Raw genomic sequence first — 27,295 nt, 5'->3', positions numbered from 1 at the left:
TGACTGCTCAAATTTCAAGACTCGATGTATTTTCTTAAGTTCTAAGCCTAAATCTAAACATTGTTTTAAATTCTTATAATGTATTACATAATTAGACTTATCATACAGAGTTGTTGTTAATTTTTGTTGTTTGCTGCCAGGTGGTACAAAATGTTCTGGGCATAAAGGTAGATCTTTGTGTAGATCATGTAATTTCTCAGGATAGTGTAGGTCCACTTCAAGGATGTAGCCTACACTCTCATCATCATTGAAAAACTGATCTACATTGTCTACATTTTCAACCCATTCAAATTTACCCTTGGGTAAAGACATACTCATTGCTGCTCCATACAAATTATTTACATCGTAGTACATCAAGTATGTTTCGGGGTTGTTTGAATCAAAATCTTTGCCCATATACCGGTTGTTAGCTTCAGCATGTCTATTAGCATACATCGATACCCCACCACGAACACCCTTTTCAATGAAAAGAAGCATCTCAGGATCAGTTAACAGTTCAAGTTCTACTTCAGTATGCTTTAACATTGCAGAGTTTGAAAGACCTGGTGCTGTATAAAAATGTAGGGCATCTAAATTATATGTCTTAAAGCAACTGCGTCTAAAATTCTCAAAAACATCAGCCAGGAGAAGTACATCAGTCTTCAAGTACAAGTCTGAGTACTCACCTAACGTATTGATACCGAATTCATTCCAAACTACTTGAGCAAAAGCATGATCATCATCAGAAATAGTTGAGTTTGTTAATTTTGAATAAAATGATTGTTGGTCAGGTAATTGTCTCTCATCTAGTCTGTCAATGCTGTCAATGTACTCATACGGGAATACACCCTTACGTATTGCTAATTTAAATTTGTTAGGGTCAGGGTAGTGTAGTCGCGTAATCTGTTTGTCTTTATCATCAAGGTATGAAGCTAATTTCTCTAAACTGAAGGCCATGAATCTAAAAGAGTCAATAAATCTTAGAGAGACTGAAGTATTTTTAACTGATTTTGTGAAAGAAATGTAACGCTCTTTATTGATTGGTAATAATGAAATTTCACCCTCAAATACTGTAGCTAAGGATTTAATTATAAAGTGTGAGTCATAGCCAGATAAATTATGAAAGACAACTGAAATAATGGTAGATTTCTGATAATTAACGTTACATGATTTATGAGCTGCGTTTCTATAGTTACCCGTGAAGTGACAATGATCATAGACTTTATCTGTTGTAGAAGTGATTGGTTTTTCACAGATGTGACAGTCAGTTGCCTGATTGTGTCTATCTTGTTGCTCTTTCGTTAAAGGTTTCATTTTAATGGGATTCTTCAGAATTTTTTCAAAGTCCAGAGCTAATGACTCTAATTGTTTAACAAACCAGTTTATGCAATCAGGAGAACGGTTCAATTCGAATTTGGAGAGGGTGTTATCATAGCTGCAGTGTACATAGTAAGCAATACTGTGTGGAACATGTTTATGAACTGTCTTTTCATCATCTTCTGGGGGTTCGAGTGTGCATTCTAGATCCGCGTAAACTACAAACGGTACAGTATCTTTAGATTTGAAATCTTTAAATTTTAAAATTTTATTTTTTTCACTAGGAAACTCCATACGAACTTTATTAGATTTGAAACAATCTGCTCGGTGTTCTAAATAACATTTTTCTAATTTGAAATGATTCAAACAACGATCACAAAAGTACAATTTATGTCTTCCTAGAGTTATTTGACTTTTAATTAGTCCGGATAGATTATGTATCCACGCAAAGTGATAGACAGACTCAATATTATCTAAATTATTGGTATAATTTACACTTTTTTAATCATTAATAAATGTATTGTTGGTGTTTCTGACTCGAAGTTACTTAAATATAATGGAATAATCGTACTTTTTCAGACTTTTTACCCGTGAATTCAGAATCTATACCATATACGTTAATGCTAAGATCATTTATTTTTTCAAATTTTGGTACATCATTAAGTTTAATTGGAAATTGAATACCTTCATAGTTCAATCTGATGCTGAAGTGGCAATATCTTGTAGGGCTTTCTGGAACCGATACTGGTGGATGCAAGGCAGCGTTGACACACTACAGGAAGCAGAACTCGTCATTGTTTTGGATGTTGGTAACCGCACTCTTCCTGATAATATCCCTCGGTAATTTGACGAAGGTGGAGTTTCCAACTTGGGTTGGTGCGAATCTTGACATGGTCACCATCAAGCTGTTCGGTCCAAGCAGACTCCATCCGAACCCTCATGTTCAAATTCTTCAATTCTTTGAAGTAATTTGTCGTATACATGTTCACTGTACCAATCCTGGAGAGATGTAGCAGGGAGAATCTCACGACTTTTAGTGATGAAAGACTTTCGCTCTTCTACATCTTCTTGTTTCCGGAATGTACAAAAGAGTTCAACATTCACTTTCAGCCCTGCCAGATCTCTCAAGACACTCTGTACCTTGTTGATGATGATGTCCCGTGAGGCCTGGAGAAATGATGCTGGATCTTTGTGATGCTGGTTGACAACACATCCAGTCTGGATATTACCAGCGAAAGCGTTTTCCAAGTCCCGCCATTTGACTCCTTGGTTAAGATCTCCACCAACAACTAGGTTACCGAGTCTGGAGAACTGATCGGCAAACCAGTTGAGTTGGTTGATGTGTGCTTGAATACTTCATCTCACTTGAATTGTTGTTCCGGGATCCAGTAATATTGTGTTGAAGTATTCAATGGTCTCGTTACACACTCGTGAACACCTTTCACGATGTTCATGAGTCAGCTGCTCTCCCAACAGATCAGCATACGAGGTTGCAATTGTATCCACCAAGTTTTTTAAAGCCTCAATGAGGTTAGGTTGGGCCATCTTGGAAAGACACACACTTAACTACTATCTATTTACACAATATTATAGGTTATGTACACTGTAGGTTATGTACACAGTTTATAGGCTATGTTCACTGTTTATGGGTTATACACTGTTTGTAGGTTATATACACACTGAATTTACACGAGAATATACACTGTTTATAGGTTATATACACTGTTTATAGGTTATGTACACTTTTAAAGGTTATGTCACTGTTTATAGATGATGTACACTACACAATAGTTTTTGTACACTGGACTATACTCGCGTACTTCACAACATTGAACTTCACTACATTTTATAACACTGAATATTGTTTAATCACGAGAGATGTACTTCGTTTTTGTGAAGTACGGCTTGAGCGCGCTGCTTTTATAGCCAGAGGATACTACGCAGTTACCCCCCACTCCTTTACCTCAAAAACGGTTTGATGACGTCATCTGCTACGCAGTTAGAAATAGAACAAAGAAAACTGTGCAGTTATGCAACCTTGAACAGGCTCAGACCTGTATGATGACGTCATCTACTACGCAGTTAGGAATAAAGCAAAGAGAACTACGCTGTTACTGTGACCTTGAACAGGTTCAGACCTGTTTAGAAGTAGACAGAAATCTCGACAGATGGCGTATCTTCTCGCATGTACTCCTCATACGTACAGTTTGAATATATTAATCTTTTCAGAATATAAACAATGAAATGCACCTGTGATCTAAGCAACTATTATTGATGCTGAGATCACAGGTGCATCTTTTAACAAAAATGCAGGAAATCAGAATCAAAATTTGAAATGGCGGAAATCAGACTCAAAATGGCGGAGTCAGATAGCAACCACCAGATGGTAAAATTCAGATAGCAGATTTCAGAGAGCAGACTCAAAATGGCGGATTTCAGACTCAGATAGCAGCCACCAGATGGCGGAAATCAGATAGCAGACTCAAAAATTCTAGAACAGAATGAGTCATCTACTGCGCAGTTATATGACCTTGAACAGGTTCAAGCCTGTCTGATGACGTCATCTACTACGCAGTTAGAAAATTCTAGAACAGAATGAGTCATCTACTGCGCGGTTAGAAGTAATGCACGCTGTCACCAGATGGCGTTGCGTGAAATCCTTCTCGCAAGTAGTTGACATAACTTCATTTTAAATATATAGAACATGGATATACCATACTACAAATGCGTAATCCTGAACTATTGATCTGTTATGGCTGAGCCGAAGGCAGGTTAATAGTTGAGGATGCTTTTTAACCTCAAAATGTTGAACTCAAATTCAAAATGGCGGATAGCAGCCACCAAATGGCGGATAGTAAGATTTAAAAAATGGCGGATAGTAAGATGGCGGCAGAATTCCCCACCAGCGCTACCTATAACCTCGATAAAAACCTCACCCATAACCTCAAAATGACATACATATCTACCGCCGGCAACGCCTACTGTCGGTAAAAACAGGTCGCCAATATCCACAGATGATACTTGTCACGAACCTACAGTCGGTAATGTAGATCCCACTTTACTGTGTGTACGAACCCACAAATCTGTTTTACTGATTGGCTATGCACCCCCTGTTTAACTACTAAATTTTCAACAAATTTTCTTTCAATTTTTTTAACATTATGACAGTTTCTTGGTATTTTTTTGTATTTCACTTCTTTTTGTAGAGAATGACAATTATTATATCGAGTCTTATTTTTTTTTGTAAAGTGCAAACGTTATTGGGATGAGTTTTATGAACGTGGACTTGGCGCAATTTTTTTACAGTGAAACTGTTATTGTTCGGATTTAGAATACATACATTCAGCTAATTAAAAATGTTAATAAAACAACAACTAAACAATTTGAAATAGGAACAAATGTTAAATATACATGAACAATCAAAAACAGAGGTTTAATAACCTAAATTGCAACCAAAATATTAAAAACATGCGATAGGGGGGCTAACTTAAAGGTACATTATTAATAAATTCTTTTCAAAATAAATAAATGGATAACGAACAAATTTTGATAGTGAACAGTAAAAAACAAACAAAGAGCTGCAGACGTCATAGAAGAAAAAATCAAAAATTAAAAAAAAAAATCTCTGGGGTGCTAACTTTAGTAGGCTATCCCGTTTTGAATCTACAGTTTATGTTGAAATAATTTCTGTGCACTCTGGTGGCTGTAGATGTAAGCTGTGAGTTACTTTTTTTAACTGTAGTTTCGTATCTATAGGAGGATTACTACACATTTTTATTTTATCTAGTCTGTGGCATGTCACTTTTTACATCAAAAAAAAGTCAGGATCGAAATTCGTGAGCGCGCTATAGTAGGTGCTGATAAAATTTAATAATTTCAAGTAAATAAATTGTGATAAGTGAAATAAATAAATTAATACGGTAAAATAAATAATGAACAACTGTTATAATAAAAAATTAGTGGAAAAAAAGTACCGTAGAATTAAATAAAATTTCGCAACCTCAAAAAACCGTTCTGCTTACTGTAAATACAGTCGGTAGTCTGGCGCTCCGTTTACAACGGGATTTTTGAACGGACCTTGGCGCCAGATTCTACCGAATCTGTAGATTAAACTAAGCAATATCAAGTTTCATCATTGAAGCTTAATGACCGAGCTAAAAAAAATTGAATCCAAAAATTTTATATAATTTCACCACACCACCATATTGATAGTTATGTCCACTAAAAATTAAAAAAAAAATTAAAAAATGGATTTTTTCACTGAAACTGATAATTAATCGAGTAAGCAGTGTTTTTAATGAGTTGAGTATGCTTGACTAATGTAAATTTATAAGTATAAGAATGTATGAAATCATATATTATGTAATTAGAGCTGATCAGCCCGAATATGTATAACTATACATAATTACATAAATTCGAGCAAAATCGTTTTTTCTCGGGTTGAAATTCTTCCGAAGAAATTTCCCATGTAGGAAAGAACAACGGGCCTAAGCTTACCCCAGACTTGGCCCAACTCTGTACAACTCTGGCCCAAGCTTGTATACCAGACTTGGCCCAATCTTGGCGAAAGTCTGGAATGATAACATGGGGCCAAGCTTGTATGCCAGACTTGGCCCAGTCTTTGTTGCCACGACTGGGCCAAGCTTGTATGCCCGAGTTTACCCCGAATTAACCCAAAGTTGACCCAGAGTTGGCCCAGCCTTGGTTACCATGACTGTGCCAAACTTACTCAAATCTGCAAAATTAATTTTAAAAAGTAGAAAATCTTAATTAAATGAGCGATTCTCTGTTTCAATGTAGTACTAACGCAAGTTTGTGACGTGTAATTACTTATTAAAGCTTACCCGATTTAATGTAGAGAAATAAAGTATTTGACGGAACCGAGATTCGAATCCTACCCATACAAAGTTGCCGTTAATGAAAACAATCCCAACCATCGGCCGATATCTGGCAGCCAATGATTGGCCAGTTATAGGGATATGTCAACGGGCCATACTTGGTTAAACGCTGGTCGCCGTCTATTGCGGACATTAATGTTTTGTAATTAATATCCATTTATCGCCCAAAGTCTGGCTGTTCTTGGCCAATTTGTTATTTTATAATAACACAAATTTGGGTTTTCGGAGATGCATTACGCGAAGTATAATATTTAAAAAATGAAAAAAGATATTGTAATGTTTATTTAAGATTATTATTGATACAAATAGAAGTTATATATAAACTTATATAAATAAATAAAAAAAATATATAAACTTTTATATAAGATTATCGTAAATCTAAACAAAAATAATGAGTAAATAAAACAAGACAATAAAAATTTTAAATGTGATTTTGAAGTTTGACTTGAGAAAAGAATGGCATAATTTTTTAAACAAACATATAACTATTGGAAGGATCAACTATCCCTTATTAGAAAAAGAGATTTAAAAAGATTAAAATTGTTTGAAAAAATTGAAAAAGATTTGATTTTTACTACTACATAGATATACACTTTACATTGAGGTAATCTTTTTGAATCTCTTTTTCTAATAAGGGATTAGCCTAAATAGGTTTGGTGCAAATTAAATTTAGAATAAAAAAATAATCGTCTTCAGACATTTAAAAACTTTATACAAAAATCGACAAAATTGAGTACTAATAAATTTCATAATCTGTATATGCAGTAATAAAATATATTTCAATAATTCAAATAGCTAAGTAGAATTTTTCAGTTAGATTCCAGCATGCAGCGCAGCCGGTAATGATTGAGACTTTCACGCAGACGAACCAGGTTCGATTTCCACTTCCACTTATCCTTCAAAATTTTTTCAGAATATCCGACTAGGATCGATGCTCCTGTGCTACATCTTCTACTACTTGACTTCATAACGCCAATACGACTATAGGAATCAAAAATTCTACGGCATATCGGCTAAATTTTTAGTTTTTTTTTTTTTTTTATTTTAACATACTCAGCCGATGATCAGCCATTAACGGCCCGATAACTTTTTTTACAATCGGCCGATAATCAACTGCCGTTAATGGGCCGTTGTTATCATTTGGACATTCAGCCGTCCGTGGGCCATTAAAAGTCGCCAATGATCGGCCGTCAACCAGTATCCTTCGCCCGTCGATGGGCCATCCGAGGGCCGGTTTTCGAACTTTGTATGGGTAGTTATTTATATTGATTATTTTTTTTTATGGTGATGATATTTCTAAATATTTATTCCAATCAAATAAAATTAATTAAAAATTTACAAATATTTTCCTTAGTTATTGAGGCTTGGCCCAAAGCTGGCGTGTCATGGATCGACCAAGGTTGGGTTACCCAGTCCCGGGTCAAGGCTGGCGTGCCACAGAACGGCCAAGGCTGGATTACCCAGGCTTGGCCCAAGGCTGGCATGCCATGGATCGGCCAAGGCGGAGCTACCCAGACTTGACCCAACGCTGGTTTACCGAAGAAACGGCCAAGGCTACTTTACCCAGTCTTGGGCCAAGACTGGGACACCAAGCTTGGTACCCCAATATTGGCGCAAGCTTGGCCCCGGCGTTCAACTCTGGCGATTCCTACATGGGTTGGGGTACTCAATGACGCGCGCCAAGTACGATAAAAAAATTTTTTCTTAATTTTTAAATTTTCAACAAATTTTTTTCAATTTTTTCAACATTATGACGGTTTCTTGGTATTTTTTTGTATTTAACTTTTTTTTGTATAGAATGAAAATTATTGTAACGAGTCTTATTTTTTTTGCAAAGTGCAGATGTTATTGAGATGAGTTTTATGAACGTGGACTTGGCGCAATTTTTAACAGTGAAACTGTTTTTGTTCGGATTCTGCTTACAGTAAACACAGTCGGTAGTCTGGCGCTCCGTTTACAACGGAATTTTTGAACGGAACTTGGCGCCAGATTCTACCGAATCTGTAGATAATCGTTAAAAACGAATTATCCTAATAATTATACATGAATTACTTTTTGTCTTAGAATTTAATTCTCTATCTGATGCATCAATTATCTCTGTGACACTGTATATATACAGCCATGAATACATGCATACATATGTAAACTTTTGAATCAAACGTATTTTCTGAAATTTTGTAAAATTTCTAAAGCAGCAATTGTTTGTTTTATGAATCAAACGTTGTTATAATAAATTGTAAAGCGATTATTTTATAACTTAGTGCCAGGTAGTACAAGTTATGTGGGTATAGTTGGTGTTCTGTAGCAACAAAGCCAATCGTATAGAGCGGGTAAGCGAGAAAGAAATCGGTGTATAGTATGACCAGCATTCAATAAAGTAAATCTACTGTTCGACTCCACTGCTTGGAAAAAAGGTTTCATAAGTACCATTTTTGAAAATGTTATGAGCAAAAATGAAGAATTGAGTGATTATTTTAAAAATTCGATATTTTTGAAAAGAGTCCTAAAAAATATAAAATTTACCAATAAGCTTGTTTTTTGGATACAAAACAGTGTCAAAAATTGAGGATATGAAAAATTAAGATTTTTAAAGTTTCTGCTTTGGCATAAAATATCATATAAACACAAATGGGAATTGAAATTTTTGGAAAAAATTTACATCTCATCATCATCTATTTTTCTTAATCAATATTTTTAAACAGGAAAATTATGAATGTATTTTAATTAGAAAACCAGAAGAGAAATTTAAATTTTCACATTGAGGGTAAAAAAGTTTTATTTAGATCTCTTAAATGTTACCATAACTATGGATCTATCGTGTATTTACCATGTATCTAAAGTGTATATACAATGTATCCCACATTTTTCCACTGTTTATTTACAGTTTGTGAATGTAACAAATAATACACTTATACAGTGTATAAATAGTGAACTAAAGGCTGCAAGGGTTGATGTAATAAATTCTAAAACGATTACCTCATAATTTAACGTTATATTATGTAATACAAGTTATGTCGGTATATTTGGTGTTCTATAGCAACAAATCTAATTGTAGAGGGCGAACAAAAAAGCAATCATTGTGTATATACGACCAACATTCAGTAAAGTAAATTTGCTGTTTGACTCTACTGCTTACTTGTAGCAGATAAATTTAGAAAGCCACGTCTGTACGCTAGCTAATGTGTTTTGTTTCTTAGGTAAATACATAAAATGACAAAAAGCGTGCATCATTATGATCATTCTGAGTATGAAAATCTGATTTTTCAAGGAACAAAAATCAATCGATCAATTGTTACAGCTACAAATGAATATTCTAACAATGTTTCTGAAGCCATTAGAAGTATGACCTTGCTGAGTCATTTGTCAGCCATAAAATTGAATTATTAATGCAGATAAGCAACACTATGTTAATTCTCAATAATAACTAAAATCGAAATAGACCAGTAAAATTTTGCAATTTAATAGAGTTAAATCTTGGTTTAACGCGATAATAAGTTAATCTAAAAATTAAAAATTAAGTTTAAAATTCAACGTGAAATGGAGTAATTATATTTTTTTCCATCAGTAGAGGAGTATAGTTAATTTTTTCAGTGAATATGATGGATAAAATTATAGTGGATTATTCAAATCTACAGATTCGGTAGAATCTGGCGCCAAGTTCCGTTCAAAAATTCCGTTGTAAACGGAGCGCCAGACTACCGAATGTGTTTACTGTAAGCATCACGTTTTTTAGAGGTTGCAAATTTATTTTTAATTCTACGGTCCTTTTTTTCCTTAAATTTGTATTATAACGGTAGTTCATACCTTATTTTCCTGATATTAATTGATTATATCCAATTATAACAATTAATCTGCTTAATATTATTAAATTTAATCAGCACAAACTATAGCAACGCAAAAATTTCGATCCTGACTTTTTTCGATGGGCAAAGTGATCTGCCACAGACTAAATAATTCGAGAATGCATAGTAATCCTCCGATAGATGGGAAACTACAGTTAAAAAAGATATTTCGCAGCTTGGATCTACACTCGCCAGGGTGCACTGGAATTCTTTCTACATAAACTGTAGATTAAACGGGATAGCTCACTAAAGTTAGCACCCCAGAGTTTTTTTATTAATTTTTGATTTTTTTATCACGTCGTTAGCTCGTCGTTTGTTCTTTATTGTTTAATATCAACATTTGTTAGTTCTCCATTTATTCATTTTAAAGAAAATTTATTAATAATGTACTTTTAAGTTAGCCCCCTATTGCATTTTTAATATTTTGGTCGCAATTTGGGTCATTAAACCTCTATTTTTGATTGTTCATATATATTCAACATTTGTTTCTACTTCACATTGTTTATTTGTTGTTTAATTAACATTTGTAATTAGCTGAATGTATGTATTCTAAATATTCGCACTGCGCATGCGTCAACTTTACGTATATAGACTTTTAGCGCGGTCTTTTGAAAATTATAGTGACAAGCACATCTTATGTGTAAAAAATTAAAAAATCTACAAGTGTAATCTTTTAGGAATCAATTTTCAATTAATTTAAATAATTATAAAAAAATTGTTAGACGTCAGCCAATTTCAATATTATTAAGTAAATAAATAAATAACTAATAAATATCTATTTCATTTTGAATTTCTTAAAAAATATAGAATCAACTTTGAATCAATGCATGTATATTTTTTTTTATACTCATCTGTTCCATTTCCATGAATTATACGAACTAGTATCAAAATAAAAAAGAAATAACAAATAACAAAAATTTTTAATACTTTATTAAAATAAAACTTTTTATAAAATTATTAAAAACTACACGTTGCCTTTTCGTCCTGTAATTTCTATAATGAAATACAACAATAATACACTTACTCTAATCACTGTCATTATAATTTTCAAAAGACCGCGCTAAAAGTCTAAACCTATAGTTGACGCATGTGCAGTGCAAATATTTTGAATACAAATATTCAGCTAATTAAAAATGTTACTTAAACAACAAATAAACAATGTGAAGTAGGAAAAAATGTTCTATACACATGAGCAATTAAAAACACAGGTTTAATGACCCGTATTACTACCAAAATATTAAAAATGCGAAAGGGGGCTAACTTAAAGGCATATTATTCATAAATTTTTTTAAATAAATAAATGGAGAACAAACAAATGTGAATCGTGAACAATAAAGAATAAACGACGAACTAATGATGTAATAAAAAAAGTTTAAAAATTAAAAAAAAAAACTCTGGGTCGCTAACTTTAGTGAGTTTTAAGAATCAGTGTGATATTTTTAGTCGCTTTCAGATGTCACTACCTACGTTATCAAATCATTCACTGGAGAGCCTTGGTTTAAACCAGGGCCGTACATTTTATATTTTTATGCGTTCATGAATTATTATAATTTCGTTTTTATTTTCACTGTAATTCTAATTTTTATATTTAATCTTTCATTGATCCGTTATAATATTTAGCCAAAAATAGTGGTTGCATAATTTAATTTTTATGCAAATATCCAAATAAGTTTATAAAAATAATTTAGTACGAAACTTATAGCAATTAAATCCACACCATTTTCAGTAAATAATTATATAAATAATAAAATATGATGTGACTTTCTGTATTTTTATTTAAAAATAAAATAAAACACTGTAAGTAACATTTGTTCGAAAAATTCATCATATGTCGATGACACAAGAGTTATCCAACATTTTTGATTTTTTGATTTTTTTTAATCATGTAATTAGTACTACAAAATATTTTTAAAAAATAGCACGTGTAGGTTTTCAAATTTTCTACAGATTATTATTACTAAAATAATTGTTTGTTATTTTCATTGAATTAATGTGTATTGCAGTATTAAATCTAAATTAAAATTTTTTCTTATTAAGAAAATGTCAAAATTCTCTTTCTATATATAAGAAATGTATAATTTCCATCGATAATTTAGGATATCGATTTAAACCGGAGGCGTTTACGCGGATTAGTCAGTTTAAATTTTTTAATACAACTAGCTAATATGAGAAAAGAAAACTTTAATTTTTTTATCAGAATTTGAGCAGAAAAATCAAAGAACGAACGACTTTTCATATGATTATAGCTTTGCCTGAAAAAATTCATTTATTTATGAATTTTTAATATTGCGCGGGAAAAGTTTACGTTTGAAATTAAAAATGTAAAAGTATCTTATGAAACAAAAAATTTTATAGAACAAATTATCATACAACCTTCCATGTTTATTAGGGTGATTCAAAAAAAAAGAATATTTTTTTTTTCGTTTGGTACTCTGAAAAATAGGTTCCTAGACACCTCTAAGAAAGCCTCTCCAAGCATGAGTTCTTAATTGTAACGGGATGGTCCTCCTTCTTACAGTTTTCTATTTTTTCTTATTATCAGATAGAAAAATTTATATCTCGCTTCCAACTACTTGAAAAAATATCTTGTTCCTTAGATTTTGTAGGAAATTGAATGCTCTACAAAAAAGGTCTCTTACGATTTTTTCGTAAACCCAACCGTTTAAAAGATATTAACGGTTAAAGTTTGATTATTTTTGGGAAAATTTTTTATTTCTTATGAATTTTATAACTCAATGAAAAAAATCATTATGAATGATGAAACTCATAGTTTTGTAGGAAATTTACTGCTCTATAAAAATGGTCTCTTATGATTTTTCGATCAAGTTGAGCGTTTACGAGATATTCATCGTCAAACATCAATGCATATCAATTTTTCTAGTTTTTGATCAATAATTCGAAAAATTTCAATTTATTCTGTGAGTTTCAAGGAAATTTAGACAAATTTGAGTTTTTATTATAAAAGCAACTCCTATAGATGTTTTCTGTTCAAAAATTCATTTGAAAGTTTTTATTCTAATAATATTTTTTAAAATTTTATCTTTAATAATTTAAAATCTTAATCGCGTTGTCATTTATTATTATGAAATTTGTTCAGTGCGTATTTTTAAATTGTTTTTCACAAAATATACATAAAATTTTCGTTCGAGGGGATTTTTGTTTTGAATTCCATTTCTTCTTCTGTTTGTCTTCTGAAACTAACGCTATCTATGTTTTTTACTCTCAACTATCTTCAGTATCTACCCATTTCATACCGTATTTTCAGTGTTCCTAAAACTGATCATCTTGAATACGTAATAAAATAATTCATTTTAAATAAGTCTTATAATCATCACATAAATTTATTTATCATCAATTAACCTACAATGAATAAAGAAATACGTTTTATCGGAATACCTCTACAAAGAATTTCGGAACGTAAGTTACCAAAAGTGAAAGAGGTTATGCGTGTGTTTTTCTACCAACTTAAAATTTTAAAGTATTCAATCAAACAAAGTGCTAAAAATTCAGTTGACCAAGTTATTGAACTGTGGAGAAAAATCAGATTCCAACTAGTGGAGCTCCTAATGCAGTCAAAAAATTTCTTCGCTATCACAGTCAATAGTTAAAATTACAAAAAAATTTCGATAAAAAGAATTCAGCGCAAAACCAAAAGGAAATGAAATTTCAGACTGATCTTGAACAATTATTCGACATTGTGAGCGAAAAATCCTTAAAAGTGCTTGATGATAATATTAGAAAGTTGTATTTGGATCAAAAATTCGGTACCCATAAAGAGATTCTTTCTAATAATGTACCTGTATCAAACTTAACCACAACTATGATGGGAATAGATGAGAGTAGTAAGTATCTGAGATATTTAATTATTATAAAGTCAGGTAGTAGTGTAACTTTTCATAGATGACTAGATGACATTTGACTAGACAATTTTTGGAGTCCTTTCTTAATTATTTGTCATCAAAATGAATAAATTCTATACATTTTCTTCGTTTAATTTATAAAACAGATCTTATTCCAGACTTAGATCAACCGTCTACCAGTCATGCGATTGTTCCAAGTGAAAAATCAGAGTCGTTCTCTACGTATACATTAAGTGGAGTTACAAATTTTGGATCTGATTCAGAGTATGAACCTCCAATTCCGACAAAACGAGCAAAACTTGATGTCTTAACTCCTGAAGTCATTTTTGGACTCGACCGAGCTAATGTCAGCAGTAGAAATGCGATGTTTATTATTGCTCCGGTTTTACTAGCAGTAGGTATTAAAATTGAAGATACAACGCTCAGTTATAGTTCATTTCAACGAGCTCGTATGCTTCAAAGAGAAGACATTGCTAAAGGACTTAATGACAACTTTAAGACACACGATAAATACGTTGTGCATTGGGACGGAAAAATGCTGAATGACCTTGTTGGATCAAAATCTGTGGAACGGCTACCAGTTATTTTAACTGCATTTGGTACCGAACAATTACTTGGGGTTCCAAAAATGAATTCTGGGACGGCAGACAATCAAACATCAGCCATTTTATCGACATTGAGTGAATGGGGTATTACTAATTATGTTAAGGCGATGTGTTTTGACACGACGGCAGTTAATACAGGTAACTTATCAATGATAATTTAATCTAAAAAATATTTAATTATTAACGTTCTAGTTTAATTTTTATTGCTTACTGAATTTCACTTTTGAAATTATTGAGAATTATTTACTCATTTGGATTTTAAATATAATCTACAATTTGTTGAAAATATTAAATTTAACGATAGTTATCTATTTTCTTTATACAGGAATTTATAACGGTACATGTAAGGCAATTGAAAAGACTTTGGGAAGAGAGTTAATGTGGTTACCATGTCGTCACCACATTTTTGAGATCATATTGAGAAGTGCATTTGAAGTATATTGGCCTGTGTCATCTGGGCCAAACGTACCAATGTTCGGAAGATTTAAAAAATCATGGGATGAAATAAATAAAACTAATTATAAATCTGGAATTGAAGATACTGTTGTTGCTGATATCATTTTGGATAAAAAAATGAAATATCTAGTTTAATTGCACAATCCTTACAGGTATGATTTAACTGCGATTTTAAGAAAAAAATTTTCTTGTTTCTGACAAATTTTTAATTGTTTTTGATAGTTACTACAACCCCGAGATGACTATAAAGAATTGTTGGAATTGTCGTTGATTTTCCTTGGAGAAATGCCTCAAGAAGAAATTTTTTCAAACGTCCTGGTGCAATTCATCATGCTAGGTGGTTGGCGAAGGCAATTTACAGTTTAAAAATGTTTCTATTCAGAAATGAATTTAAACTTTCTAATAAAGAATTGGACGGTCTTCGGCAAATTTGTATATTTATAGTTACACTGTATTTAAAAGCTTGGTTTTCATCAACTTCTGCAACAACTGCTGCTAATCATGACTTGCAGTTTTTGAAAAATTTATTCGAGTACAAAAATATCAATTCATTGATTTCTTCAGCAACTTGTGAAAAAATGATTTTGCATTTATGGTATTTAAGTGATGAACTTGCCATTTTATCATTATTTGACGATACCGTTTCATTGGAAGTAAAAAATATTGTTGGAGCTGTTAATACTCGTAACGGTACAGATTCTAAAGCTAAAAAATTTATAATTGATAAAAACGATTTGAATTCATTAACGCAAAAAGTCTGAGTGACTTTGTTTCTAAAAAGTCTTTAAATCTCTTTAAAATCTTTGATTTACCATATGACTTCCTTGATAAAGATATTGAATCGTGGCCTACTAATGACAGTTACATTGAAAATAAAGAATACTTTAACCAATTGAAAGTTGTTAATGATTCAGCAGAACGAGCTGTTGCATTAGTTAGTGAGTATAATCAAGGCTTGACAAAAATGAAGAGCAATTCCAATACTTATTGCAAATTATCAAAGAACATCGAAAAAACTACCCAAACTGCAATAGAGGAAATTATTTACAGTAAAAGTGTACCGTTATGTTGAAAATATTGAAAATTATATGGCAGTTGATAATTAAATAAATAAATTCTTCGATAAAAAAGTGAAACACATGTGAAACACACTAAATTGAATTATATATTTAAAAAAATGCACTAATTTTTTGTTTTAATGTAATCAAACATGTCCAAGACTAAAAAAACTAATTAAAAAATAGTTCATAACATATTTCTATTCATACAAACTCAAATTTGTCTAAATTTCCTTGAAACTCACAGAATAAATTGAAATTTTTCGAATTATTGATCAAAAACTAGAAAAATTGATATGCATTGATGTTTGACGATGAATATCTCGTAAACGCTCAACTTGATCGAAAAATCATAAGAGACCATTTTTATAGAGCAGTAAATTTCCTACAAAACTATGAGTTTCATCATTCATAATGATTTTTTTCATTGAGTTATAAAATTCATAAGAAATAAAAAATTTTCCCAAAAATAATCAAACTTTAACCGTTAATATCTTTTAAACGGTTGGGTTTACGAAAAAAATCGTAAGAGACCTTTTTGTAGAGCATTCAATTTCCTACAAAATCTAAGGAACAAGATATTTTTTCAAGTAGTTGGAAGCGAGATATAAATTTTTCTATCTGATAATAAGAAAAAATAGAAAACTGTAAGAAGGAGGACCATCCCGTTACAATTAAGAACTCATGCTTGGAGAGGCTTTCTTAGAGGTGTCTAGGAACCTATTTTTCAGAGTACCAAACGAAAAAAAAAATATTCTTTTTTTTTGAATCACCCTAATGTTTATGTTTGAAACATATTTTTTTAATTAAATTTTATTTGTTAACCAGTTTAAACACACAAACATTGTATGAGTTATACTTTCTTCGAATAAACCAGATGTTCAGTGTCTGGGGAATTCTCATTGAAAAGTGTGTACATTCTATGATCTTATGGTTATTGCCTGTAGATGACACTGTCATCCAATTGAGCGGGTTTCAAATAATCTTAATTTCTTGATAACATGTAATTGAATAAATGTGTATTGCAGTATTAAATCTAAATTAAAATTTTTTCTTATTAAGAAAATGTCAAAATTCTCTTTCTATATATAAGAAATGTATAATTTCCATCGATAATTTAGGATATCGATTTAAACCGGAGGCGTTTACGCGGATTAGTCAGTTTAAATTTTTTAATACCACTAGCTAATATGAGAAAAGAAAACTTTAATTTTTTATCAGAATTTGAGCTGAAAAATCAATGAACGAACGACTTTTCATATGATTATAGCTTTGCCTGAAAAAATTCATTTATTTATGAATTTTTAATATAGCGCGGGAAAAGTTTACGTTTGAAATTAAAAATGTAAAAGTATCTTATGAAACAAAAATTTTATAGAACAAATTATCATACAACCTTCCATGTTTATGGTTGAAACATATTTTTTAATTAAATTTTATTTGTTAACCAGTTTAAACACACAAACATTGTATGAGTTATACTTTCTTCGAATAAACCAGATGTTCAGTGTCTGGGGAATTCTCATTAAAAAGTGTGTACATTCTATGATCTTATGGTTATTGCCTGTAGATGGCACTGTCATCTAATTGAGCGGGTTTCAAATAATCTTAATTTCTTGATAACATGTAACTCATTAAAAAGTGTGAACATTCTGTGATCTTATGGTTATGGCCTGTAGGTGGCACTGTCATCCAATTGAGCGGGTTTCAAATAATCTTAATCTCTTGATAATACGTAACATAACTATGCGTTTGATATATTGCGTCATTTACTAACAACGATGTCATAATAACAATAAATAATATTGGTAACCATAATAAAAATAACAATAATAGTAATTATAATACTAAAAGTATTAATATCGGTAATAATAAATTGATGTTAAAAATGAAAGCAATAATAATGTTTATCATTATCATTATTATTACTAAAATGATTGTTGTTATTAATAAATCCGAACAAAAACAGCTTCACTGTAAAAAATTGCGCCAAGTCCACGTTCATAAAACTCATCTCAATAACATTAGCACTTTACAAAAAAAAATAAGACTCGTTTCAAAAATTTTCATTCTTTACAAAAAGATGTGAAATCCGAACAAAAACAGTTTCACTGTAAAAAAATTGCGCCAAGTCCACGTTCATAAAACTCATCTCAATAACGTTTGCACTTTACAAAAAAATAAGACTCGATATAATAATTGTCATTCTCTACAAAAAAAGTGAAATACAAAAAATACCAAGAAACTGTCATAATGTTAAAAAAATTGATAGAAAATTTGTTGAAAATTTAAAAATTAAAAAAAAAATTTTTTTATCGTACTTGGCGCGCGTCATTGAGTACCCCAAATTTTTTCAGGATAAATAAACATCCTTTTAATGATTAAAAATTTATAAGTTAGTCAACCTATAAAATGCATGAATTTAATTAATCAACTATTATTATTTAATAATAAGTTTTACAAAATTTAGGTAAAATCGACATGTCATACGTATGTTATTTGAAATTTTTTAATCATCCAGACATCATTTATGATTTTATTAAAACGCCCTCTCGTGTTTGGTTATGAAAACTACTTCAAAGTGGATACTATTGAGTGCTCTAGAAAAGAAAACATATGGCCGACTAAATTGAGAAAATGCGGTGTGATTGCCAATCAAAATGTGTTAATTACAATTAAACTAAGCAATATCAAGTTTCTTCATTGAAGCTTAATGATGGAGCTGAAAAAATTGAATCCAAAAATTTTATATAATTTCAGATGATTTCACCACACCATCATATTGACAGTTATTTCCACTAAAAATTAAAAAAATTTAATAACGGATTTTTTCACTGAAACTGATAATTAATCGAGTAAGCAGTGTTTTTAATGAGTTGAGTATGCTTGACTAATGTAAATTTATAAGTATAAGAATGTATGAAATCATATATTGTGTAATTAGAACTGATCAGCCCAAATATGTATAACTATACATAATTACATAAATTCGAGCAAAATAGTTTTTTCTCGGGTTGAAATTCTTCCGAAAAAATTTGGGGTACTCAATGACGCGCGCCAAGTACGATAAAAAAATTTTTTTTTTAATTTTTAAATTTTCAACAAATTTTCTATCAATTTTTTTAACATTATGACAGTTTCTTGGTATTTTTTTGTATTTCACTTTTTTTTGTAGAGAATGACAATTATTATATCGAGTCTTATTTTTTTTGTAAAGTGCAAACGTTATTGAGATGAGTTTTATGAACGTGGACTTGGCGCAATTTTTTTTTACAGTGAAACTGTTTTTGTTCGGATTGTATAAATTTAACCAATTATCGATTTCAAATGAAACTTTTTTCCTCTTATTACTAACAAAATAAATAACAATATTTTTAACCTTTCATAACATGAAAGCTCAACATGTATAATTTTACATCAGATGCTAAGCAATTGAACAGCTGGGTATTACGGACGAATCCACCCAGAGTGGGGATAAGCTGAGTCACTTAATTTTTACTACCAGGTGCTCTTCGTTGCTCGTATTTATATGAGAGAGTAGTCTGTTGAAAGAAGTAATATCAGCAGCGCACAGTATATAGTATGTATAGTATATTCAGTTAATACTTAAATGCTGCTAGACTACGAGAGGATTATTATGCTTAGTATAAAAACAGTATGTCTGAACGCATCACAGCCACGGGTCGATGTCTATGACTGAATGACTCCTATGTGGTAATCGCTTTGGCGTTTAAAATTGTGTATATTTTCATGTAGAATATGTACACTTATTCAATACGGAGTTATCGACTCACTTGTTTCCGAGCAAGAATATTATTATTATTATAATTGTAATATTAAAAGCACGTTTACGTGTAAATAACCAAGTCGCTTGGAATTAATATCTAGCGAGAGTTGAAGTTTTTCAAAATCAGAGAGGATGTTTGAATATATCGTTTCACTTATACGTGAATAAATAGTTATTATCAACAAATTTAAAGTGTTGTTAGAAACTTATGTTTCAAATCAGCACCGCTTTTACAACTGTTTAGTCTGACATTATATGATGAAAGCTAACATGTTTTGTATTAGTGTAAAAAAGAGATTTCTAAATGTTTTATTTAATAAAACATGAACGAAGCTCCCTGGTTGATCCTGCCAGTAGTCATATGCTTGTCTCAAAGATTAAGCCATGCATGTCTTAGTACACGCCATATTAAGGTGAAACCGCGAATGGCTCATTAAATCAGTTATGGTTCCTTAGATCGTACCCACATTTACTTGGATAACTGTGGTAATTCTAGAGCTAATACATGCAAACCAGAGTTCCGACCAGAGATGGAAGGAACGCTTTTATTAGATCAAAACCAATCGGTGGCTCGTCCATCGTTAATTATGGTGACTCTGAATAACTTTTTGCTGATCGTATGGCCTTAGTGCCGACGACAGATCTTTCAAATGTCTGCCTTATCAACTGTCGATGGTAGGTTCTATGCCTACCATGGTTGTAACGGGTAACGGGGAATCAGGGTTCGATTCCGGAGAGGGAGCCTGAGAAACGGCTACCACATCCAAGGAAGGCAGCAGGCGCGCAAATTACCCACTCCCGGCACGGGGAGGTAGTGACGAAAAATAACGATACGGGACTCATCCGAGGCCCCGTAATCGGAATGAATACACTTTAAATCCTTTAATGAGGATCCATTGGAGGGCAAGTCTGGTGCCAGCAGCCGCGGTAATTCCAGCTCCAATAGCGTATATTAAAGTTGTTGCGGTTAAAAAGCTCGTAGTTGAATTTGTGTTTCATACTATTGGTTCATCGCTTCGCGGTGTTAACTGGTATGTTATGAAACGTCCTACCGGAGGGTTTAGCTGTAAAAGGCGACATCCAATTTAATCCTATCGCGGTGCTCTTAATTGAGTGTCGAGGTAGGCCGGTACGTTTACTTTGAACAAATTAGAGTGCTTAAAGCAGGCTTATTTCGCCTGAATACTGTGTGCATGGAATAATAGAATAGGACCTCAGTTCTATTTTGTTGGTTTTCGGAATACTGAGGTAATGATTAATAGGGACAGATGGGGGCATTCGTATTGCGACGTTAGAGGTGAAATTCTTGGATCGTCGCAAGACGAACAGAAGCGAAAGCATTTGCCAAAAATGTTTTCATTAATCAAGAACGAAAGTTAGAGGTTCGAAGGCGATCAGATACCGCCCTAGTTCTAACCATAAACGATGCCAGCTAGCGATCCGCCGATGTTCCTCCGATGACTCGGCGGGCAGCTTCCGGGAAACCAAAGCTTTTGGGTTCCGGGGGAAGTATGGTTGCAAAGCTGAAACTTAAAGGAATTGACGGAAGGGCACCACCAGGAGTGGAGCCTGCGGCTTAATTTGACTCAACACGGGAAATCTCACCAGGCCCGGAGACCGGAAGGATTGACAGATTGATAGCTCTTTCTTGATTCGGTGGGTGGTGGTGCATGGCCGTTCTTAGTTGGTGGAGCGATTTGTCTGGTTAATTCCGATAACGAACGAGACTCTAGCCTGCTAAATAGGCGTATTTTGGTATCTTGAAAGGCCCTTGGTCTTCGGATCAAGTGGTTTTTACTACCGACGTACAATATTATCTTCTTAGAGGGACAGGCGGCTTCTAGCCGCACGAGATTGAGCAATAACAGGTCTGTGATGCCCTTAGATGTTCTGGGCCGCACGCGCGCTACACTGAAGGAATCAACGTGTCTTCCCTGGCCGAAAGGCCCGGGTAACCCGCTGAACCTCCTTCGTGCTAGGGATTGGGGCTTGAAATTATTCCCCATGAACGAGGAATTCCCAGTAAGCACGAGTCATAAGCTCGTGTTGATTACGTCCCTGCCCTTTGTACACACCGCCCGTCGCTACTACCGATTGAATGATTTAGTGAGGTCTTCGGACTGATGCGCGGCAATGTTTCGGCATTGCCGATGTTGTTGGAAAGATGACCAAACTTGATTATTTAGAGGAAGTAAAAGTCGTAACAAGGTTTCCGTAGGTGAACCTGCGGAAGGATCATTAACGTATTAATTATAATAACAAATTTTGTTATAATACGATGATATTATATATTATTATTTAAAAAAATGCGAAAGCATATTATAAAATCTTACAATTGTGGATTATTTTATAGAGTTGCTTTGTGCTTTTGATTATATTTAGACTTTTATAATTCATGGGAACCTATCGTAGAATAATATACACAGTTAAAGACTGTGTATATGAATTCAAGGTTTTTAAATGAATACTCGCCATGAATTAATTTATTATATTTACAAAGCTTCATTGCCATATGCATCTTTTGATGTATAGATGGCGATTTTACTTTGATTATATTATTATTTTGTGTCAAAGTAAAAGACATTTTGTCATTTATTAAAATTATGTAACATGTATAACAAAGAAAATGATAAATTTTCTAAAGATTGATTATCCTGAACGGTGGATCACTTGGCTCGTAAATCGAGGAAGAACGCAGCTAATTGCGCGTCAACTTGTGAACTGCAGGACACATGAACATCGACATTTCGAACGCACATTGCGGTCCACGGATCCAATTCCCGGACCACACTTGGCTGAGGGTCGTTTATTATATAAAAACTGCTTACAATTACTTGTAATTGTACTAGCGATGGATGTGTATAAACTTTAAATGAATGTTTTTCATTGTCTCAACATTTTAATTATATAAATAAGACAATGTCATTTTAAATTATTATACATACTCGATTTAATGAAATGTCATTATAATCGTTTATCGAGTCTATGAATTATATTAATCCGAACAAAAACAGTTCCACTGTAAAAAATTACGCCAAGTACACGTTCACAACCCTTGATTTACAAAAATGCCAAGGAGAAATTATCATTTTACAAAAAGATGTAAAATCAAAAAAAAAACAGACCAAGTAGCCGTTATGATCTTCCATAATTGAAAAAATTTTGTGATAAATTTAACGAATAAAAACAATTTTTTAGACGTACTTGGCGTGCGTCATTGAGTACCCAAAATTTTTTCAGATGAATCGTGATAACGTGATAATATCCCTCAGGTAGCTCATTGATGTCAAATATCAGTAGTTCAATAATCACCTTATCTCCTGTTCTTTCCCTCTTCACAGCATTGCTGTATGTCTGATAGAAGTTTGATTAAACATCGTTTTTAATGTACAACTTTTAATAACTTTCCAATGAATGAACTGATTTTCAAGTGGCTGGCAGCATTCAAAGCCGTTTTTAAGCCCCGTAAAGAATTTTTAAGTTCGCATTGATCAAACGTTAAAATTTAGGAGTACTTCCGAAAAAACACTTTTTCGGTTTTCTTTCGTTCACGATATCTTTTGAACGAATTAACCGATTTTGACTGGTTAAGCGGCAATTGACGTGATTTTTCAAGATCAAGAGCTGATTAGTTTTTGGAGATAATCGACTGAGCCGTATAAAAGTTACTCCAAAAAGACACTTGAAAACAAAAATTTTTCTGAAATTTTTTCACGGTTTTTTTGAGATATCTTGAAATCCATCTATCGGAATCGGTCAAAATTGTATTCAAAATCCAAGTTCGTTGATGTTTTTTCAAATGGGCCAACCACGATGAAATCGGTAAAGTCGTTCATAAGTTATGGGAGGTTCACACACACACACACACACACACACACACACACACACACACACACACACACACACACACACACACACACACACACACACACACACACACACACACACACACACACACACACACACACACACACACACACACACACACACACACACACACACACACACACACACACACACACACACACACACACACACACACACACACACACACACACACACACACACACACACACACACACACACACACACACACACACACACACACACACACACACACACACACACACACACACACACACACACACACACACACAGTGACACCCTCGTGGGGATACTCATGTAAGTTTTCTGTGACCTTCAAAAAATTTTCAATTGTCTTAGAGAGAAGTTAAAAATATACTGGTGGCAAGAAAATGATTACTGAATTAATTATAAAAATTGCTTAGTAAATTAATGATCAAATTTCGTGATAAAATCCTGTTTTTTTTTTTTTAATTTATAGTAGAAATAAATCTTACTTTAAAATAGGGCTCCGATGTTTCTTGAACATTTATTAATGCTATATTTTCTAATGAAGTCAATTTAATTAACAGTTCATTCAATTAATAAACTGATTCATTTTTTCTCGATCTGAATGAAATGTTTGGAAGCTATTTAGTTGTACAAATATCAATCTTATCCGTGAAATAATGAAAACAAGCATGAACTTCAATTGTTATCGATTCATATGGTTGCATCAAAATGATCATCAGTGGGGTTAATGATTTGGTGAGGAAGGGCTGAGAGAATTGTCCGTAAAATCGCTTTTCATATCAGTTCTCTGGCTCAGTTATCAGAAATGAAAAAATTTTGGGTACTCAATGACGCACGCCAAGTACGTCTAAAAAATTGTTTTTATTCGTTAAATTTATCACAAAATTTTTCAATTATGAAAGATCATAACGGCTACTTGGTCTGTTTTTTTTTTTGATTTTACATCTTTTTGTAAAATGATAATTTCTCCTTGGCATTTTTGTAAATCAAGGGTTGTGAACGTGTACTTGGCGTAATTTTTTACAGTGGAACTGTTTTTGTTCGGATTTTACATCTTTTTGTAAAAATTTCTTCTTTTGACGTGATGAGCACTCGATTTTCGAAACACGAGGTAAAACCAATGACTTCACGATTTTTGAAAATCTTCGATTTTCTTAACGGATAGTTAAAAAATCATCAAAGTAAATTTAAGATTTTTTTAGAAATTATATTTACATTGAAATTTTTTTAATTACAATTTCCGCCATTTAGAAATACAGAAATTACATATTTCATAAAAAACGTTGCATTTGTTCTTTCGTTTTTTACATTCTCACAGAGTATTTAAAATTTGTCCCTTGTAGAGACTGAAAAAAATGGATTTATCAACCATATACATAGGCAGGCTTAGTAGAGGGTTCTATTCATAATTTACTAACAAATAGTTGTTACATACATAATATCTCGCATTTTTTGTTACAATCACATCTTTTACGCTCTTATTCTCGTTGTACTTCACTGTAAAGAGAGAATGATAATAATTACATCAAAGGAAAAAAACAGAAGTCGAGAAAAAAATTACTTACTGATCATTATATTATTCACCATGTAATAAGTCACCGTACAATATTTTGCAAGCTTTTTGTGCTTGGTATATATAACCTATACTCGATATCATTAATGGTAGCCAGTAATTGTTGCGCATGATAATTTCCATCGTTTGTTAACTACGGCAATTATACACAATTCATTGTCTTAATCATATTATTATTCAAATTAACACTCGAGAAATCAATAGTCTTATCAGCAAACGAAACAAAATAATGTGATTTAAAATTGATAGTAAATTTTGATTTGTACCTGGAAACACTTAAATGACTTACTGTACGTAATTGTAGTCGACTTATAACGATACAAGTCATACAAATAGTGTATGTACATCGGTATTAACAAATAATAATTATTATTTTAGTATAGCATCCTTCCCCTTCAAGGAATAAGATGTTATAAATATAATAATAAAATTTTGATTGAAATTTTGAAAATTGAATTTTCGCGCGCTATTTGGAATAAAAATGAATAATTTTCTTAATAACTAATAATTTAGCATCCTTTTCTAAACAGGAAGAATTATAATTGCTATTATTATTATTGCAATGATAATAATAAAATTTCATATGAATTTTTAACTTTAAAATTTCCTACGTTTTTTTAAATTATAACTACTATAATTTATATTAGTCGTCGCTATGTGTTTACTTAGAATTCCTTCGACTGAGGGCCAGATGTTAGATTAATTAAATAATAATCTTCATAACTATAACAATAATAATAATAATAATAATAATAATAATAATAATAATAATAATAATAATAATAATAATATCTCTATAACAATAATTATGATAAAGACAGAAATATACAAGTATTAAAAAAAATAAAATAATAAAAAGTTTTCTAAAATAAAGTTGTGTTAATTATTTTACAAATACATGTAAAGAAATAATCAATGAATTTAAATTCAAAATAACAGCTTAATTTTTCAGACATGCCAGGTGCATCTAAAAGCATTACAGCTTACAGCCGGGCATGTATTAGGATTATGTATGAGTACAATAAATTTGAATTAATTTTAATATAATATTTAAAATGAATTCAAATTCGCGCCTTTCTGGCACATAGTGACACCTGCTGGATACATTTAGGAGTATCCCAGTTCAAAGCTGAAAAAGTAATGAAAACAATTCACACTATATATTTACATCAAATGTCTACAACAAATATTCATTATTATAATTAAGTTAAACAATGATAAAAATAATATTGATTATAATAATTAAAATCAAACGTTAAAATAGAATAAAATTACAATTTTAAATAGACTAGATTTGAATTAACCGCCTATTTTATCAAACTTTCAATGGGAATGGAACAACTCTGATACTATACAGTAGTATACTATTCTCACAAAATGTAATGTACCAACTTAAAAATAAAAAATCTGGAACAGAGTAACTATCCGGAGAGGATCCCAGGCGTTAAATGGAAACGGACTAACTCTAATACTCGGTGGTATACTATACGCAGAAAATTGAAAAGTACCAACTTCGAAATAAAATATTCGACCGAAATTAGTAAACTCTTTCGTAGTATCGAAAAACGGGGGACCGAAAATTTTATAAATTAAGATAACGCTAAAAAATGAAAAAAATTATATAATTATTGCTGTTTTATAAAAAGAACTAATAATTAAACTATTTAAAGCGCGTGACAAGTGTTGACTTGTATGTAGTAATAAAATAAATCAAGTTGAAAATAAAGTGAGGTTATGTTGACATCTGACTCGAGAATAAAGGCACTGTAGTCTCGCGCCTACACGTTCACACACATTTCATGTGTGTTGTTGAACGTGTACTTGGCTTGAGGCACGACAGTGCCTCCGGATAAAAATCCAGACCGATGAATAATTTTTATTAAATCGTTATACTACTTTCACGACCTCAGATTAAGTGAGACTACCCGCTGAATTTAAGCATATTATTAAGCGGAGGAAAAGAAACTAACAAGGATTTCCTTAGTAACTGCGAGTGAACAGGAATTAGCCCAGCACTAAATCCCGTGGTTCTGCCACTGGGAGA

General features: G+C 32.1%; 1 protein-coding gene, 2 non-coding genes and 1 pseudogene across 3 annotated transcripts; all 4 read left to right on the top strand.

Moving 5' to 3' along the window:
• The first annotated feature begins 13,583 nt into the window (after positions 1-13,583).
• On the top strand, positions 13,584-15,240 carry LOC141537013 (uncharacterized). The gene is made up of 4 exons (XM_074257853.1): positions 13,584-13,878; positions 14,043-14,639; positions 14,827-15,109; positions 15,180-15,240. The coding sequence occupies exons 1-3, from the start codon at positions 13,695-13,697 to the stop codon at positions 15,090-15,092; spliced, it is 1,047 nt and encodes a 348-aa protein (XP_074113954.1). The 5' UTR covers positions 13,584-13,694; the 3' UTR covers positions 15,093-15,109; positions 15,180-15,240.
• A 4,896-nt stretch (positions 15,241-20,136) lies between these two features.
• On the top strand, positions 20,137-22,043 carry LOC141537043 (small subunit ribosomal RNA). The gene has a single exon (XR_012480835.1). It is a non-coding gene; the product is annotated as a small subunit ribosomal RNA (ribosomal RNA).
• A 409-nt stretch (positions 22,044-22,452) lies between these two features.
• Positions 22,453-22,607, top strand: LOC141537042 (5.8S ribosomal RNA). Its single transcript, XR_012480834.1, has one exon. It is a non-coding gene; the product is annotated as a 5.8S ribosomal RNA (ribosomal RNA).
• A 4,545-nt stretch (positions 22,608-27,152) lies between these two features.
• LOC141537051 (large subunit ribosomal RNA) overlaps positions 27,153-27,295 on the top strand; it is a 5,234-nt pseudogene continuing 5,091 nt past the window's right edge.

This window comes from Cotesia typhae, unplaced genomic scaffold, assembly GCF_013202065.1.
Source record: "Cotesia typhae breed Kobodo isofemale line unplaced genomic scaffold, CoteBio_Ctyphae scaffold_45, whole genome shotgun sequence".
NCBI lineage: Eukaryota > Metazoa > Arthropoda > Insecta > Hymenoptera > Braconidae > Cotesia > Cotesia typhae.
The sequence above is the reverse complement of the archived record's forward strand: the minus strand, read 5'-3'. Positions and strand labels throughout refer to the sequence as shown.